We start from the raw sequence: 20572 nt of genomic DNA, 5'->3' as shown, positions 1-20572 counted from the left end.
CAATCGTTCGAAACCGAGTCTCGCTGAGTTCGAGATAACACAGCGTAACTCGGATATGTTCGACCCGCTTTCGGTACCGTTAGATCGATGAACCGAACTTATCGAGAAAGAGTGCTAGCACGTTTTACAAAGAACGGTACAAGTCGTTTATCCGTGTCACCGATATTCACGAATGTCGATTTGTATTATCTGACTTTTACGCACACCACGAAAATTTTTTTCTTTACCTATATCTATCTATCTATCCATCCATCTATCCATCTACTCGTATCTATTTATCTATTTATCTATATATATATATATATATATATATATATATATCTTCTTCGATTTCTTTGTTTTTTTTCTTTTTTCTTTTTAATAAAATCTCAATTGAACTTACCTATCCGTTATGATCCTTTTTAATTCTTTCTGTCTTTTATGAAGAAGAAAAGAGAGAGATAGAGAGAAAAAAAAAAGGAGAACAAAAATTACGATTAAGTTAAAACACATTGAAAGTATGAGATTAAATCGAAAGAGGATCGTCGATTTGTTATATCAAAGAAATTGTTAAACTATATGAGTTGTCTTGAGTAGGTACGAAAGGAAGGGTTATTGGATATCGATGTTCCAAGACTCGTTACGAGTCAGCTTAAGGAGTTTAATCGTCGTTGCTAGACGACGAGGGGAACTTTTGGATCGCGAACTCGGATATCGTTTTCTGCGATTACATACATACGTCGTCGTTGTCGTTGTGTGTATGTGTATGTGTGTATATATGTGTTAAGAACGTTGCCGGTTCTCTGGTTAGTTGTAGCAGTATTAGTACTTGCGGTGACTATACTTCTCCCTACCGTCCTAGATGATTAAAGTTTCGCTACGATGCGTTTGCTTGGATGATATATCGAGAATACACGACTAGACGCGAGCTACGTTGTTGTTCCGTGCGGTTAGGTGATTTGTCGTTTCAGGATTCGTCGTAGCTAATCGGCTTTCTTCTCATCCCTTATAAGATTCTCAGTCTCAGATTCTACCTTTAAAATGGCTTGGTCAGCTTATTTATTACCCTCGAGATTAAGTATTATTAAAGATTATTACTCTTAGATAATTAGAAAAGTTATGCCTTTGGGCGAAGGAATTATTAAACCAATTAGTCGAGTGCTATTCATTTTTCTTTTCTTTTCCTTTTCCTTTTTCTTTTTCTTCTTTTTTTTTCCTTTCTTTTTTCTTTCTTTTTTATTTTCTTCGAAACAATAGAAAATAATAAATATTTTTGACATTCAACAATTATATTTCATATACAAGACGATATTTTTTCAATTAAGTCAACAATAATTATGTCGTGGAATAATGAATTTGACGGTAAGTTAATAACTTCTTTCTATTCTAATGAAAGTTTTTTAATTATCTTAACTCTCTTGAGAAATGATTCGTCCTTTCAGAAGTTAAAAACTCATCCCTTAAACCTACCACCATTATGGTCGACAGAATTTATCAATAGACTTAATTGTCTTATTACAATAAGAAAAATAATTAGTAAGTGATATAATAATTTCATGATCCTTAGAAACGAATATCCTTTATATAGAGTACGCGAGTACGTTTAGGTTAATGCACCGGAAGATTCGAAAGCCATAGTCCTTTCGCTAAGAGCCTAATAATCGTCTAACGAAAGTGTTCTATTAAAAGCGTCATTACCACGGCGCAACTACTTTCACGCAAGTCCATTTGGTCGAACCTTCTGTGATAAGGACGTGCTTAAACGTAGGAAAAAAAAAAGAACAAAAAAAAGGAGAGAGAGAGAGAGAGAGAGAGAGAAATAAAAAAGAAAAACAGACTGTAGCATCATCTTTTTAACCAAAACGTTTTCAAGCATCCTTCCCTTTCTACGTTTTAAAGTCATAACGAACTATATTACATAATTAAACTTGTAACCATAAACCACTGAGAGATAAATTCAACAAAGCCTATACCCTTTACATTTCGAAATAACACGTTTCTAATTGCGTACATTTTGAAGAAACTTTCTTGAAAAGGTGTAATAGTTGAAATAAAAACTTCGCTCAAAATTTACGAATTAAATTATCTCATTATCATGACTTTTATGCATATTTAGCCGAGATGAAACATTAACGATTTACATATTTACAAAATAAATTACATATGCATTCAAATGTTTAATACCATTCGGTCTGATTTTGCAGATGGACGTGGAAAGGCAAATACGTAGAGGAAGGATGTACTAACTAGCTCGATGTACGATGCATCTCTAGCGTTTTATCTTATCCGAGAAAAAGAGAATTAACGAGAGCAAGACCGAGAGCGAGAGAGAAAGAGAAAGAGAAAGAGAGAGAATGAAATAAAAAAAGAGAAAGAGAGAGAAAGAGAGAGAATAGAAAAAACGAGGGAGAGAAAAGAGGAACGCATAAAAAGTGGTCCACGAGTGGTCGACGTAGTAGAGAAGCCGTAGTTCGAGATAAATCTTCAAGGATGGCACCGTTTTCTGGTTCGTAGGTGATCTAGAGCTCTCAGGATAGGTCTTTTCTCTTTGTCTCTCTCTTTCTCTCTCTCTCTCCCTCTCTCTCTCTCTTTTCTCTTTCTCTTACTCTTTTTTGTTATCTTCTTTTTTTCTCTCTCTCTTTCTTTCTTTTTTTCTAGGATGAATCGTTTGGACGTTTGCACGCGTGGTTCGCTGTTCAAGAAATCCTAGGATAGTCGGTGTCAAGAAAGGGTTAATGGAAAAAGCGTATCTGTAACGTGTCTAACAGTGGCATCGACCGTTACTAGCAGAGACCAACCCCTTCCTCATCCTCCACACCCTCTTACTCTCTCACTCACCCTACTGTCCTCTCTTCCCATACTCCTCACTTCTTAGACAGCACGGTTCAGCAAGTATCCTTTTTATTTCCCCTCCACGTTCCGGACCATCTAGCCGAGGCTATAAAACGTTCCCTCTCACATACTTCTTCCTTTCTATCTCTATATATCCTTCTCTCTTACAAACGTGCCGTTTTAGTGACGTTAGTCCCTCTCTCTCTCTCTCTCTCTCTCTCTATCTCTCTATCTCTATCTATCTCTCTCTATTCATCTATCTATCTATCTATCTTCCTCTTTCCTACACTACAAAGCTCATACCACCCTTCTCCTTGCTCTCTTGGTGAACATCTCGCGTGGGAGCTGTAAAGTCGTCCGATGCACAAATAACCGAGTATTCGGTACATGCACACAGTGCACCGTTAACGTCGTTGGAACCAAAATTTGTAGTTAACCTCAAAACAATAAAGTCGTATCCTTCGATCTTCGATAACGATCATAGTTATTAATGTTTCATAGAGGAATAAAGACATAAAGAAGAGTTACCTGCGTGGAATAAGGATATTAATCGTTAGTGAAAACGACGACAATAGTTAGACATTAAATCGATCATAAAATGTTCTTATTACATATATTCTTAAATTTAATATCTTATTCATTGATAAATTAATCGAATAAAATAAATAATATTTTCTTATATTCATTGACGATCACAATATATGATCATTTTCAAATTGACGATGACTATTTAAATACTAAAAATAAATGTTTACGTAGTACTTTTGAAATATCCGAAAACGTTCCACTTACCTTTGTCTTCTTGTATACTTTAAACACCGTTGTCTCTGTTAACGGTGTTTGCCTCGAGGGCGTTGGTTGTCGAGGTGGTTAGCCCCGTTTCCCTTTTCCCAACCTTTTACCAACATTTTCCCTAACTCCGACGACTAGTCAGCCACTACAAGACTATTGTCGTACGTATACCATACCATTGCCTCTTCTACTACCTTTTCTTTGACTTTCTTTAACAACAATTTTCTCGTTATACTCACCTTCAAAGAAATTCTAACTTTCATTCGTATTTATCAATTTGTATCAATTCATTTGACAAAAGTATACCTAAAGTAGTATCTCTCTCTCTCTCTCTCTCTCTCTCTCTCTATCATCTATCTATTTATCTATATATAAATATATATATATATATATATTTATTTCATTAGAGATCTAGAGATATATAAACGCTAGATATATAATCTAGGACATAAATATATATATATATATATATCTTTTTTCTTTCTCTTTAACACTAATTCATAAATTTATGAAGCTGCGATCTTCCTTTAACTCTTTTGCTTTTTCTTCTTCCTCTTTTTGAATAAACGAAGCGTTGCACTGCGGAAATTTTTAACCAGACGAAAACTTACTTCTCTGCAAGCTGGTCTTTTAACGGAAGCTTCAAGTTTACACTTAATTTGGAGATAAGCCAAGGATGGAACTCTCTATCTCTCTTTCTTTCTCTCTCTCTCTCTCTCTTTCTCTCCCTCTCATTTCCTCATTCACTCTCATTCAGGTTCAAGAATGGTTCCTTTAAAAAATTCGAATTCTTATAAACAATCCAGACCGACCAATCAAAAATTTTCATCTAACGAACTATATAACCCCATTCATTTTTCTATTAGAAATATTTTCTTGTTTACGTTATTGCAAGGCAACGAAGCGTTAATTCCTTTTTATTTTTTTTTTTTTATTTATTTATTTATTTATCTTCTTCATTTATATGTATGTATATATATATATTTTTTTTTATATTCTATACTCAACCCCGCTTTCCACAATTCGATCGACTCTTTTCAATTCGTTGTTTTCCTATATTTTATCGTAGTCCGTTATTTGTATTTGTACGTTCTAGTATCTATCAAAGGAATTATTCGATTTTGGGGCAGAATGAGATTAAAAGAAAAAAAAAAAAAAAAACAAACAAACAAACAAAAAAGGAAAAAAATAACGAAAATAAAAAAAAAAGCGAAACGAAAGAAAATAAATAAATAAAAAAAAAAGAAAAAAAAAGAAGAGAGAGAAGAAAAAAATAAACGAAGAGAAAAAAATGCGATTCGAAAACCTATCGAAGTCTTTCGAAAAAAAATCTTTCAATATACATTACAATTATACCAATCCTTTTAAAACGTCCTTTTTATTTAATAAACCATGTAATGTCATAATATGTACAATAATATACCTATCTATTCTAACGATGTCACTGCGATTATGAATGTCGTTCTTTCTCTTTTATTTGTTTCATTGATCCCTCTCTCTCTCTCTCTCTCTCTCTCTCTCTCTCATTCTCTATCATTACCTCTCCATTTATTTATTTTCATTCAACCCTTTCCTAGCTCGTTTCCCTTTTATCTGGTCTTTTTTTTCGCTCTGTCTTTTTCTTCTTCTTTTCTTTTTTTTTGTTTCTTTTTCTTCTCTTTTTTCTCTTCTTTTTTTTGCACACTTTTCTTCCTTACAACTCGCACTTAGCATCGTCGTTTAATTCCTACGAACCGTCGAGTTCCACTCCATCGTTTCTTCGCAGTCACCTCCTCTTCTCGTTCTCGTTGTAATTCTCCCGCTGTATTCCTGCATTCGCCCTTTTCTCGTTTCGACGATTGTAACGTACACGAGCGTTTGTAGTAGCATCTATACAATGACAGTGCTATAGCGTCGATGCTTGGAATGCGCCGATTCGAGACGAGAAAAGAAAAAGAAAAAGAATGAGTGAAAAGAGTACGAGTAAGTAAGAGTAAGAGAGGAAAAAGTATGAAAAGACATGAAAGAAGAGAGAAAAAAGAAGGAAGAGGGGAAGGGGAGGTGGTAGAGGAGGAGGAGAATTAGGAGGAGGAAAAACAAAAAGGAAGAGAGAAGAAGAAAAAGAAAAGGAGGAAGGAACACTGCATTCGCCTTTTTGTTTTTTTGTTTGGTTTTTTTTCCCCCCCCCCCCCCCCCCCCTTTTTTTTTCCTCCCCAACGAGGATAAGAAATAATATTTGGTAGTGACACTTTTCGATCTTTCTCGTTCCTATATCACAAAGGATAAATTGTTTATGCGAATATCGCGTAATGATCGAGTTCAAGGTACTTTTAAGGGAAGAATTACGAAAGAAGAAGAATAAAATGTAATAAATTAAAAAAGATGAGAAGAACGAAGCAACGACCAAAAAAAAAAAGAAAAAGAAAAAAAAAATCGAAACAATAAAAAGAAAAAAAAAGAAAAATAGAAATAGAAAAAGAGAAAGAGCGCGGATTTTGTAATTGTTTTTTCGTAATTTTTTTTTCTCTTTTTTTTTTTTCTTCCACATCTATAAACAAAATTAATTCCCTTTCCTCTTACAAACCCGATCGCCTTTGGGTTTGATTAAATGAACAAAAGCAACTGCATACGTACTCTGTCAGTGGTGGAAAACAACAAGAGAAGAACCAAACGAAAAAAACAAAAAAACAAAGAAGTAGATCGTCGAAAATTTACGGATATAAAGTATCGTCAATCTCGAAAGTTGTCTCGATATATTAGTGCTCTTCGTTTTTCGAGAGGTAGTCGAAAGTATGTCGTTGTTTTTGGCAAAGACAAAGAAAACAAAGAAGAAGAAGAAGAAGAAGAAGAAGAAGAAAAAGACGAAGACGAAGACGAAGAAGAAGAAGAAGAAGAAGAAGACGGAAAGACGTCAAGAGTAGCAATGGCACGCGTTAGAAGTTGAGTCTGGGATGTTAGTAAATGGCAGGAGAAGTCTTATCTCTTACACCTAGTTTCCGTTGAAAGAGCAGAAAAATATCTTGAAACTTTGCTCTCTCTCTCTCTCTCTCTCTCTCTCTCTCTCTTTCTTTTTTCCCGCCGGAAACCACCGCAATTATTCTTCCGAGTTTTCGTGGCCCTCGAGGCTCTCTTTATATTTTACGATCGACCGTGTATAGGTTTTAACTTATCCCTCTCTCTCTCCCTCCCTCTCTCCTTCTGTCTCTTACTTTTTCCTTAAGGGAAACATTTCAACCATCTCTCTCTCTCCATCTCTCTCTCTCTCTCTCTCTCTCTCTCTCTTTCTCTTTCATTTTATTTTATGTCTTACGAAACAAGAAGGAGTTTATTAAAAGACAAATTATCGAATCAGCAGTTTAAAATCTTTTGTTAAGTTAATATCACGGTCGATTAAGAATATTAAATTCGATTCACGAATATACGCAAACACGTAATACACGTATACACCGTAAGACCGTAGATGTAAATACACACATAGGAACGTCGTTTACATTTCTGAACGTGAACGTGATTACATCGATGAACGAAACCCGCTTTGACCGTGTTATCAACGAGTTAACGTTAACGTTAACCTATCGTTATTTAGCTCTTTGCCCAGCAACCTGCACATTAGTGAAACAGATATATGTATGTATGTATGTATGTATGTATGCATATATAAATGTATGAATGTATGTATTATATTACGTACGTAGTACGTAGTCTTACGAATCGGTAACTAAAATTTATATTAACAAACGACCGACCGTGATGATCTACGCAATGAAATTTTCCATTCGATTAAACGTATTATTGTTAATAAAGAATAAATAAAATTTATCCTGTTATTAGATCGTCACACAATGTAAATATAATTATTTATGATCAATTATATTTATGATCAATAATATTTATGATGATTTTTATATGATCGACTAATGATTCCTTAGAAATGATTAGGATTGAAATATAATCATTTCATTTCTTTTATTCTTTTTTTGTTTCTCTCTCTCTCTCTCTCTCTTCTTTTTTTCTCTCTTTCTTTCTTTTCATTTTATCCTGTCAAATGATTAATAATAAGGACGATGCTTTGAGCTACCATCGACGTGATTTATTATGGGATTTATAATGAACTTGAGTACTTGCTTGAGAAATTGATGAGAAAGAGAGAGAGAGAGAGAGAGAGAGAGAGAGAGAGAGAAAGAGAGAGAGAGAGAGAAAATGAAAGAGAGAGAGAGAGAAAATGAAAGAGAGAGAGAGAGAGAGATTAAAAGTAGATGGATGTATATCTTAGTACATCTTCCGAATTTTTTACTTGCTTCATTCACTTTATCGTTACTCAGCACGCAAGTGGAAAAAGGGAAGAAGAAAAAAAGAAAAGAAAAAAAAAAAAAGAAAAAAAAAAGAAAAAAGCGAATATATACAACGTCCCTAATTTTTTTTTTCTCTCCTTTTTCACATTTTTTTTTTGCCTCCTTTATTTTCCTTTTCCTTTCTTTTCGACATTTATTATTATATCTCTCATTGTTTATTTGTCTCAGGTAATACAATTTTCTGTATCAGAGTATTATCCCATTTTATTCTTTATTTCATTTTGTATCATCCGAATAAAATTTCTTTCTTTAAATAATTTCAAAAGCTCTCTCTCTCTCTCTCTCTCTCTCTCATTCTCTTTCTCTCTTTGGAACACTTTTATATCCGTTAATCGACAACACAAACGTATCCGTTTACGCGGTTCTCGCTTTGATGCGTTCATATCGTTCATTAAGCTTCGTGTCACGCGTTAACTCGTCGCGCGGAATGGCAAATTCACGTAAATTCTACAAAACGATCATTCGAACGTTGATTCGTCGTTGTCGCAGGGAGAGGAGGGACATAACAATTGAATTGAAAAACGATTGTCCAGTCTTTCTCTTTCTTTTTCAATTTCGTGCCTGATAAATCATTGAATTTAATCCAGCGTGTGCCGTTAATTAACGTTGCCAAATTACAGGATTTGTTAATTAATAATAATTATCTTCTGTAGAGTTTTGCCGAAGGGAGAAACGTGGTTCAACGCAAACGGATCGTTTTGATATATCTACCTATACACACATACACACACATACACACATACATACATACATACATACATACATACATACACATACAGGATACGTACATATACACACACGTTCGTTCACACGTACACGCACGCACATACATCTTTATAATTGGATCTCTCTCCGTTGACCCTAGATACACGCCGATTTATTTTCAAGTTTTCGTGTCAACGATACACAATGGATTTTGCGTATATACAAATTTTCATAGCTATTTCGACACCGACGAGTTAATTAACACCTACGAGAGGAATTAAGTATTATTATTATCGTTGAATCCAATGAAACTTCAAATGATCCCGAAGAAATCTTGCTTTCTCTTTTCTCTTTCTCTCTTTCTCTCTTTCTCCTTTTTCTTCTTTTATACCCCGTCGAAAATTCGATAAATCGATGAATGAATCTGTTCGATAATTAATACCGCTCGTAAATAACGGAATTATTTATCGTACGAACGTAAACGATTTTACGTTCGTAACTTTACGATTAACGTCGATAATTTCTAAGAGAAATTTTTCGATCGGTCGTAAGAGATGAGATAAGAAGAAGAAGAAAGAAAGAAAATTAGAAAAGAGGAAAAAAGGGACGAGAAAAAAAGAAAAGAAAACTTCACGACGATCGTCTTTTAACCCTTAAACCGTTTCCTCTCGCAATCGGTTACTTTCTTCATGAGGATCATTCGGATTATCGAATAATTTCCTCCAATTACTTCTAACTATTCGCGACATGAGAAAATTTTACGGTCACGAATTCCTAATATTATTAACATTAGGATCCATTCTTATATTCTTTTCGATCGATCGATCGATCGATCGGTGTGTACGGCTTCGACCGATTGTCTAAGGATATCTAAATAAGAACGCGAGAACGTCGTTCTATTATTTTTTTTTTCTTTTTTTCTTTTTTTTTTCTTTTTTTTTCCTCTTAATTCATAAGAAATGATTTTTATTCGATTTCATCGATCGAGAACTATTTCAAAAGGAGAACGTACCTCGATGGTTTCGTAACTCGATCTAAAAAAACGACGACATATGCAGCAGCGACATTCGTTAAGGTTATTTAAGTTCGTTTACATCGAGGATATGTACAAAATGATGAGAGACACCAAAAGACAGCTCGAAGATAGAGTGGGTCCCGCTGTTCCGGTTTGCATTGCTTCCGGTCGTTCGCCTGTAATAAGAAATTATATCTATTGTTATCTCTTGTATTATAATACTAGGTGCGATAGCCAAAAGTTCCTAGCCGGGCCAAAAGTTTCTGGATAAAGTATAGTTTCATAATATGAATATAATTAACCCAAAAAGTTCGCGAAAAAGTATAATAGAATTTTCTTCTTTCTTTTTTTTTCTTTTTTTTTTCATTTTTCTTTTTTTTCTTCCTCGTTTAAATCACTTAAGAAAACTTTTGGCTCACACCGTTATTAATTAATCTTTTTCTTTCTTTCTTTCTTTCTGTCTTTTTTTTTTTTTTTTTTTTTTTTTTTGAATCATTTCCTCGACGTTCAGTTCTCAAGAAAATCTATAATAATTCAACAAAAACGAGCCATCTTTCATAATGATATTAATCGATAAATACTTAACTATGTGCACGTATATATATATATATATATATATATATATATATATATATATATATATATATATATACACACACACACACACATGCACACACAAATATGACTCTACGAAATTAATTTTCTTTGTCAATCGATAAAATCATTAACAATTTAATTCATATCTCATGTGAAAATATTGTATCGACGTATGACTATATATACAAATAATGTCTTTAATAAGTTCAATTTCTTTTTATCTTTTTTTCTTTTTTTTTTTTTTTTCTTCTCACGTCATACGAAAGAAAAATAAGTATAATAAAATGTGTTTATAACTGGACGGCGAAGAAAACTTTTAAAAAAGAATATTATTATCGTTTACATTTAATGTATTCTTTGGCTAATATGCTTCATTTCATGGGGAACGATTAAATCGAATATTTCGTTTCGAAAGTTAATAAAAACTTTCAAATAGTTCGGCCGTCCATTCGTTTATCTTTATTTTCCTTTTACCATCTATATATATATATATACTTTTTCTTTCAATGAAAACTTTCTTACGTCATCTTCTTAGGCATCAAAGTTTTGAAAAGGGATGTTGAAATCGTGTGACCCCCGTAGGTCCGGCATATTTCTAAAGTACCTTTCTACCTACCATATTCGACCCATCGTACTGCTGTTCGTGTCTCTGCTGTTTTATGAAAGGAATGGAAAAGCAATTTCCTCGCGTTCTCTTCTATGTCACGCATACCTACCAATGTGTATATATATATATATATATATATCACATTCATGAACACATTCACATCGAAAACTCGTACAATTTTCTGATCTCGTAAAACCAAGGAAACTATACTCCAAAACTATAAATCCGTTTCGTCTCGTTTCCTTCTTTATCATTCTTTTCATTTCCTTTTATACGCTATTTCGGAGACATCGAAAATGAAGGATCATTTAGTAACGAAAAATTTAATGACGTGAATGAACGCTGCTAAATTGAAAATAATCTTTATTCGAATAAGTTGAAAGGGATTCAAATGATACTAATTTCTTTTATTCTCTCTCTCTCTCTCTCTCTCTCTTTCTTTCTTTTTCTCTCTCTATTTCTTTCTATCCCTAATCGTCTTTTTACTTTCACCGACATCGAAGATAGATATACATTCAAAATCCTCTAACTTGAATTCTTAAAAGAGAATTTTCACTTTGTACATCGAACATCCTATTATCGTTCATTCTTTGGAAACATCTCGGATATACGAAAGAAGATTACCCTAGTCGTTCGAAGAATCTCATCTATGAGGATTCACAAACACGAATGGCGGCCTAAGAATCTCGTAAAAACGAAATTGATCCCTAAGAGTTAGGGTACTTATGTCACGTAAAAACTTCCTTAATCGATGATAGAAAAAAAAAATTTGATCGATCATGTCGTATAAACGACAATCGTCAATGAAACTTTTACGCTTAACGATGAAAAATAAAGAGATTACGTCAAAGAAAGCGAGTACGTCAAAGAGTATATCTATTAAAATTAATGATTGACGAAAACGTTAATGAAGAAACGAATTAACAAATATCTATATACTTTATTTCTTCGATGATAATATAACTACGTTTACGTTTCGACGCTTTGGCTGGATGACGATCTATAAAAATAAAATAAAAAAAAAGAAAGAAAAAAAAAAAAAAAGAAAAAAACAAGAAAAGAGAAGAAGAAAAAAAGTGGAAGGAGAAAAAGAAATTTGGACGATCGGTCTAACACGGATAAAATTCAGTCGAGTAGAGTCTCTCTATCCATCTTTGCACTCTTTCCGGTAGTTCAAAGTATAAAGCCTGCCAAATCGATTTGGCATCCTATACTGTCGCTAGTTTTCACTTCTTATCTGAATCTTCTTCAAAAGAGAATATAAAAGGGAAAAGGGAGGATCTTTTCTTGTCGAATATCTAGTTGTCTCTGTTGTTCCAATAATCGAGAGAGAGAGAGAGAAAGAGAGAGAAAGAGAAAAAGAGAAAGGAAGGGAAAGTACCCTTAGAAAGTAACCATGTACTCCGGACGAAATAAATGTCCCTAGGGCGAATCGCGGTCACGTTACTAGATAATACTGTCCTTTACTCAAGTTCTTTTACCTTCGATTCTTCCTCTTCTTCTTATTCTCAATGAACTCTCGGGAGAATAAAATCGGTAGGATAGATGGAGCTACGTTACGTCGTAAACACTTACCATGGAGTACGTGAACCCTAATGGAGGCCGTATTGGCATTACTGGGTTTACAGCTGTATTCCCCTGAGTCCGAGGGTTGTGCAGCTTGGATGAGGAGCCAGGAGGTTGTGACGTCGCCACCCTTTTCGGTTATCACCGAAACACCGCCCCTGGGACTGTCGTAGCTGAGGACGTTCTCATTGCAGTACCAGAAGATGTAGACCGGTGGCTCAGAACTGAAGTGTATGGCGCACGTCAGGTTTATCGTACTTCCTGCACCGACGTACATTTCTGGACCACCTAGTATCGTCGCTGTTGGTACTGCGATAAAAAAGGATTTTCTTTCACTCTCTTTCTCTTATCCATTACGTCTCGTCTCCTAGCTATTCTCTCTCTCTCTCTCTCTCTTTTTTCTTTTTTCCATTTTTTTTCTTTCCTCTCTCTCTCTCTCTTTCGTTTTCAACGGCTCTTATCCGCTATCGTCGTTTCCTCGGATAAATACGGAGACGCGTGCCCTCGAAAAGCTCTTTCTAGTCGAGAAAAACCGCTCGAGAGAAAGAGAGAAAGGGTGATACCCTTGAACGAGCTAAAAGCGAGCTGAAAGAGAGAAAGAGAGAGAGAGAGGGAGAGAGAGAGGGAGATGAGTGAGCTTTCTAAGTAGGATCGTAATCCCGTAGAAAGGTAGCGAGCTGAAGCTTCTGTAATTGAGAGAATGTAGCTAGTATCGAGCGTGCTACTTTTCACCTTTTAAACTTGCTACATTGAAATCATATCTTTTTTTTTCTTCTTCTTCTTCTTCTTCTTCTTTTTTTCTCTTCTTTTATTTCTTCTTCTTCTTCTTCTTCTTTTTTCATCTTTTATTTCCTTTTCTTCCTTCTTATGCTTATCTGCTTGCTTTTCTTTCTTTCTTTTTCTTTCTGTTGTTTGTTTGTTTGTTTGTTTGTTCGTTCGTTCGTTCGTTTGTTCGTTAGTTCTCTTTTCTTCTTTTTTTTTTGTTTTCTTTTCTCTCTCTCTCTCTCTCTCTCTCTCTCTCTCTATCTTTTTGTTTTCGACGAATACGAAAAGATATTTACTTACCAACGACGTTCAATCGAAACTGATGAGATTTAACAGGTATGGTAGATATCTGACACTCGTAGATCCCTTGATCTCTCTCTTGCGCCCACTTAATGCAAAGTGTCCACTCCGACCATTCGCTGTTTTGACCTGTTGTTTTTTCATGAAGCGCTTGAAATCGTTGATCGCTCGTATACGTGTACGTTCCGGCCGTCAGGATGTGTATGTCTCTGTGCCTCACCCAGGATACCTTGACAGAGAAATGAAGAAAGAAGAAGGGGAAAGAAAGAGAAATCAAAGCAAAAAAAAGAAAAGAGAAAAAGAAAGAAAGAAAGAAAGAAAGAAACAAAAAATAAAAAGCAAACGAAGTCCCGACGTTTTACGTAATGCAAAAAAAAGAAAAAGAAAAGAAAAAGAAAAAGTAGAAATATAAGAAATATCGATGATATACAAATATATATACACGTATGTTAAGTATGTCAATGTGTTAGTGATAATATAGATAGCGAGAGGGAGGAGGGGGCGGGGGACGGATTTTTGAATTCTTCCTTATCACGTAGAGAAATATTCGTAATATTTTAGTTAATTTATCGTCAGTTCAATAGATATACGAAATAATTATTATTATTATGAAAAAAGTTGTCGAAAATAATTTATTAATCGTGAAATGTCAGATTGACTAAGCAAAATAAATAACACTCGATATGTTTTTTATACTATTGAGATTATTTTACCTAACTGCTAAATGTATATTTGCTTTAACCTCCTCGCTTTTGACTACTATGAGAAAGTAATACGATAGGAGCAACTTTACTATCCAGGGTAACGGTATCCACATTGGTACATCGTTCGAGTTTAGTGAGATTTTCAAATAGGGTAGGGTGGACCGAAAACGAGAGAGGAGAGAGAGAGAGAGAGAGAGAGAGAGAGATCTATCCTATTTCCGTGCTATAGCAAAAGTCGAAAGCCCTCTCTCGATCTGTAAAAACTGAAAGTTCCTCGTATACCTCGCAACTTTTGTAAACTGCAAACTTGTCGATTCTACGCCATGTTTCCTTTCGAATATCTATATGTATATATAGATACATATATACATATATATACGTATATATGTATATGTCTATTATATACATACAGATAAATATATATTATATATTTACAATGTAAGGTAATTGTGTAAATAAAAAAAATCCTATGCAACTTTTTTTCGGCTCTCGTATCATGCAAAAAATAATAATAATAATAATAAAAAAAAAAAAAAAAAAAAAAAAAAAGAACAAACAAATAAACATACAACGTATCTAAAATATCTATGAATGTGTCTATCCGTATTTATATTTACAATGTAAGGCAATCATAAAGTAAATAAACTTGTTTGCCTTTTTATCGGTAGTCGGCTTTCGCTTTAAGATACGATATAAATATCTATGTATCCGTAAACATGTGTATGTGTATATGTACGGATATGTATCTGTATAAATTTAAAATGTAAGAGAGTCGTCAAGTAAAGAGAAAAAAATTATCTCATCCGACATTTCATTTGAGGTCATACATGTAATATATATGTGCGATGTAAAATAATCGTGAAATGAAATAGAAAAAGGAAGAAAAATTTATCTATATTTTTTTGTTCGTTGTTAAGAAACAAATAAAGAAAGATTTTACGATGATTATTGGAGGAAGACAATCCCAACAGCCAACTTTCAATTTCTTTTTCTTCCCTTTGATACTATTACTACGATTTACCCTTGAAATAGTATTGTTCCTTTTCCTCGTACGAACGTAGAACGACTTAGTGAAACGAGTCGTGTCATTGGCCAGACCAGACCAGACCAGACCAAGCCAGGCACGACCTCGATCTCGATCTCGATCTCGATCCTGAACATCTTGGAAAATTGCTTCACGGTTGGACGCGTTTGAGAAAATCGTAGCCACGATTTGTGGATGATGTAATCGACGTATATACCGATCGTGCGTTTTTCATATTACTTAGGTATATATATATATATATATATAAAAAGGGAAAAAAAGAAGGAAAAAAAAAGAAGAGAAAAGAAAAAAAATTTAGGCCTCTCTGTTGACAGATTGGATTAACAAATATTTATCTGTTCTACGCTTTAATGAAATTGAAAATTTCTCTTTATGTTTTCCTTTTGTATAACCTAATCGATTTGAAAGCTCGCTTGATGTATATATATATATATATATATATATATATATATATATATATATATATATATATATATGTATAACGTAGGGAGAGAAAAGATTTAAAAGGAAAATATACAAGTGTCCTTTATCCCTCTGTAATCCAATTTTTTCTTCTGTCTGATAAACTTATATAATATAAAAAACTTATATAGCAGCATAAATGAATCATATTAACTAATAAAATATAAACTTCGAATATTAAAAAAAATATATATATATATTATTACTTCATCGTAAAAAAACAAAGCTATAGTGTTTAATTATAACAATTCATAATTCAGACATATATCATATAATTATATATGGTAATAAATATAACTCATAATCCTCAAATATGTGATAGCAATTGTTATAAGAATTATTACGAAAAATTCAACTTGAAAAATGTAATATTATTCATAATAAAAAAAAAAAAAAAAAGAAAAAATGCCTATAGTTTATAACTTTAGAATATAAATTAACAATTAAAGATATTGAAATTAGATCTGAAAGATATAAACAAATTAGTAATTAATTCATAATTATATGTCATTACAAAATGGAGTTATTTTTCGATCATTACATACATACATACATACATACATACATACACGTCTTTTTTATACTTTTTATATTTTCCTTCTTTTTGTTATTAACATAGTAACAAAAAAAAAAAATATATATATATATACACATATAAGAGGATTCGTTGAAAGATAAAAATCTCCGAGAGCTACGTCTTCTCAGGAAGAACGAAGAGCTGTCCTACTCGTGTTTGCACTCGGTGCAGCGCACAGCCGAGTACACTTGGCACCACTTAGCGTATTTACACGCGAGATAAGTTTATGTCTCGTAACGATCTCGAGAGTCGGCAACCAGGACCGGTTTCTGTTCCAGAAACGGTTTAGCGGTCTCCAAGTTGGCTTTGCGAGGCCGAAGACCGAGGCCGAGTTCGGTGACGAGACCACTAGAAATTGCGAACTGTGCAAAGTGCTTGGGAATACGTTGGCAATGATGAATGCAGAACGTTATGGTTGAAATTCGTTCCGGACATAACCCGTGAAGAGGGATGGTGGAAAGGGGGAGGTGAGAGAGAACGTCCTTCATACTGTCGTCAGGATGTCGCAGAATAGTTCAAGAGAGAACAGATGGACCGATCAATTGCGTTCGAAGAATTTTTCATGAAAAATTTTTTAATTCATGAAAATAATAATAATAATAATAATAATAATAATGATGATGATGATGATAATAATATTATATTGTAGTAATTTAATCAATAAATTTCACGTACGACATATTTCGTTCAGAGTCTCGATAATAGAATTGTAATAAGTCGTAGTAATATTAGATATCTTTTTTCTTTTTTTTTTTTTCTCTTTTTTTTTCCTGGAAATTGAATAACCATTATTAGGATATTTAAGACAAGAGTCCTCGTATTTTACATTGACAAAAAGAAAGAAAGAAGGTGAAAGAAGGAAAAAAGAAAAGGGAAAGAAAAAGAAGAAGAAGAAGAAGAAAAAAAAAAAGAAATAAGAAAATAGGAAAAACAAATTATTCAATTTCGAAAGGTGTTTCAAATATTTCTAAGATCTACTGTAATACTCCTGAAGGAAAATGTACTTTATATTTCGAATATTTTTCCAGGCAGTATTTTCCGACGAACATTCAGGTCTATAACTTCAATCGGAATTTAGTCCTCGGAGAAGTGTACGTTCCTTCTCGTACGGTTCGTTGGACGCGAAACATTTTTGTAATTTGTAATATCGGTGCTATATATATATATATATATTACATATATATATATATATATATATATATATATATATATAAATGTATGTATGTATGTATATATGTATGTACGTATGTATGTACGTATGGTTCGGGTAGGCTCTCAACGTCGAGGGCGATGCTGTAAATGATTAAAGGAGAAGGGCTGTGATATGTAAGGTCGCTTGGAAATATATCGACCTACTTTCACGAACCGATAATAATTCCGCTTTTCTGCATTTCCCTATACCTATGTATATGTGTAAAAGGTTCTTGTCGAGTCGTGCCAAATCTCTGCGCGTCCAATGTTCGAATTCTCTTCATTAAGGGCATAGCGAATAAGCCGTGTCGACCGTATGGTAATTAATATATATGTATGTATGTATGTATGCATCTATGCATGTATATATATATATATGATATGCATATATATATATATATATATATATATATATATATATGTATGTATGTATTCATATATGTATATATGTATGTACGTAATATAGTACGTACGTGTAAACGTTCAAACCTTATCGATATCGCGTTCACGTTTGAAGTCTGATTGCTCGTTAATATCAACTTCAAGTATCCCGGCTTTAAGCCACGTATAACGTGACCCCCACAAGTTTCACTTTACAACGATGGACGATCATTATCGTCACTGAAATCTCTCTTCTTCGTCGTTTTCGGAAAAACTCTTTTGTTCGTATTTAATAATTAATAATTTTTTATCGATAATATATTATCTACATTTTTCGATTTAACGAATCAAAGAATAATATTTAAAATACGACATATTTCGATCTTAATTTCTCTTAACGATTTTAAATAGTAATTTTTATATTGCTCAAAGAAATAGAAGATGATTTAAGGATACATGATAAATATCGTGTATTGAATAACATTTGTCTTTTCTTTTTTTCTTTTTGTTTTTTTTTTTCCTTTCATACGTAACACGTCGATCAATGGCCTCGACAATTGTAACTAAATAACGTTGTTGTAAATTTTCAAAGGGTTAAATAGAAGTTTCGATCATATACATGGACAGATATCAAAGAGCTGAGAAACGAAACATGATTTAAAAATTCACGAGCTTATACGCAACTATCAAGATGAGAAATAACTAAGTTAATATCGTTTTTGGCTCTTCAATAAATAATAATCGTCAGAATTTTTATGATTCAAGATTCGATGTACGACGTCTTTGAGTTTCTTTTTTTTTTTTGTTTCTCTTTTTGGTTTTCTTTTTTCTTTTTTTTTTTTTATCTCTTCAACAAATAATCCCCCCCAAAAATAATAACAATTTCGACGTTGTAAATTTCTAAGGCTATATTATAGACCTCATTGTCCTCATGTAAGCACGTTTTAGGTATTTCAGAGAGAGAGAGAGAGAGAGAGAGAGAGAGAGAGAGAGAGAAACAAAAGACTATTACGAATTAACGATGTTATACGCATCCCGTCAAGATGGAGGAGCAGCTAATATCACTTCTTGGAAATTGCTTGATGCAACGTCATATGCAGATACAGAGGTACGTACGTACATGTAAAACGATTCTCAGATCGTAGCTATATATATATATATACGCTTTTGTGCGCCTTTGGAATTCGGGCGATAAATAAATGAAATTTCAGGATCTAAGCGTATTCGAAGGCAATGGAATCGTCTGGATAAGCGAGATTCCAGTTGCCATATTACGAATTTCCATTTCTCAGCCGTCTAACATCGACAAATTTAGAAATTGACACGATACGTCTGACGTTATCGTAAAATTAGAATATCTTTGTTGTATGTTCTCTCTTTCTCTCACTCTCTCTCTCTCTCTTTCTCCCTCTATATATTTTTTTTTCTTTTTTTTTTTAAATAGACCAAATTTAAAATTTACCACCGTGTATTATTCTCTATATTTATAAGAAGTATTTCAAACGTTACGGACGATAATCCGAAATGAATTCATTTTGTATAAAATTTATGCTCTCGAAACATCTTAATATACATTTCCATAAATGTACGATATATGATGGAGGTAGTTAAATAGATACGAGAAATATAACAACAGTACCGTTAGATCTTACAAATTCCACATTCAGCGTGTTGGAAATGAAGCAATCCTCGTTAAACCTTAACTTTAACAATCCGTGCTTATAAATGTGTTGTCGACAATTACATATATAGTTGCGGGGTGCGTGCGTGGAAGCATGGGTAAAACGAAACTTCTGTTAATCGCATAGAACTTGTTATACCTTATACAAAGAGAAAGATAGAGAGATGGAGATAAAGAGAGAGAGAGAGAGAGAGAGAGAGAGAGAGAGAGAGAATGTTCGCGAGTTAACCAGTTGAAAATCTTTTACTAGTTAGCATTTAATCGTGATAAGGAATACATTGATATACAACGTTATTTATGATATCTCTAATAATAATCGAGAGATAAAAAATTATAAAAATTATTTAATACATATAAATATTTTAAATGATATGATTCTCATATCGTGATATTTATTTTTGGATACCATGAAAAATTAATTTATTAATATTCCTCATCTTTTCCTTTTTTTTTTTTTTTCTTTTTTTCTTTTTTCTTTCTTTTTTCCAACGAGAGTATCAACGTAATTGGAATTAAGTGGATTTTCGAATACCTATCGATGATCGTAGAAGCTTTTGTGGTTTTATAGACTGGTAGTAGAGATCGATTAAATCGGTTTCGTGATCGTCGTTCAATTACTACAGTCGAAATAATTAAATTGCTTTCTAGAGAGGTTAGATTGTAACAGGAAAGTACTTAATCGTATTGTACGATGCACTTAATTTCAAAACGTAATTTAGCGAATAATTAGAGAGGGAAGAAAAACTAGAGAATAATCGGCTTACGACCGGGCCGTATTTTATGAAAAGATAAAAGAAAAAAAAAAGAAAAAAAAAAAAAAGAAAAAGAAAAAGATAAGAAAAGAAAAAAATAACAAAAGGGATAATGAACAGACGATTAATAAATATTGCAAATTTAATATAATTTTATAAAAGAATTTAATTTTGGACATGTCGATCTGTTTAATATTTTATCCTTTTAAAGTACGAGAATAATTTTCAAATTTACATCATCCATATTTACGTTTCATTTGTAGAAATGTTCATTATCGTTATCTAGATGT

The 20572-nt window shown here is 33.1% G+C and overlaps 1 protein-coding gene across 1 annotated transcript in view; it reads right to left on the bottom strand.

Annotated features, from left to right (window-relative positions):
* Window positions 1-6606: 6606 nt before the first annotated feature.
* Window positions 6607-20572, bottom strand: part of LOC124431981 (cell adhesion molecule 2-like) — a 32833-nt gene continuing 18867 nt past the window's right edge. The window contains exons 5-7 of the mRNA XM_046980423.1: window positions 13490-13718; window positions 12434-12733; window positions 6607-9830 (exon numbers count right to left, since the gene is read on the bottom strand). Coding sequence (XP_046836379.1) covers window positions 9730-9830; window positions 12434-12733; window positions 13490-13718 — 630 coding nt within the window. The 3' untranslated portion in view covers window positions 6607-9729. The remainder of the gene's footprint in view (window positions 9831-12433; window positions 12734-13489; window positions 13719-20572) is intronic.

This window comes from Vespa crabro, chromosome 23 (assembly GCF_910589235.1).
Source record: "Vespa crabro chromosome 23, iyVesCrab1.2, whole genome shotgun sequence".
Taxonomy (NCBI): Eukaryota; Metazoa; Arthropoda; class Insecta; order Hymenoptera; family Vespidae; genus Vespa; species Vespa crabro.
The sequence above is the reverse complement of the archived record's forward strand: the minus strand, read 5'-3'. Positions and strand labels throughout refer to the sequence as shown.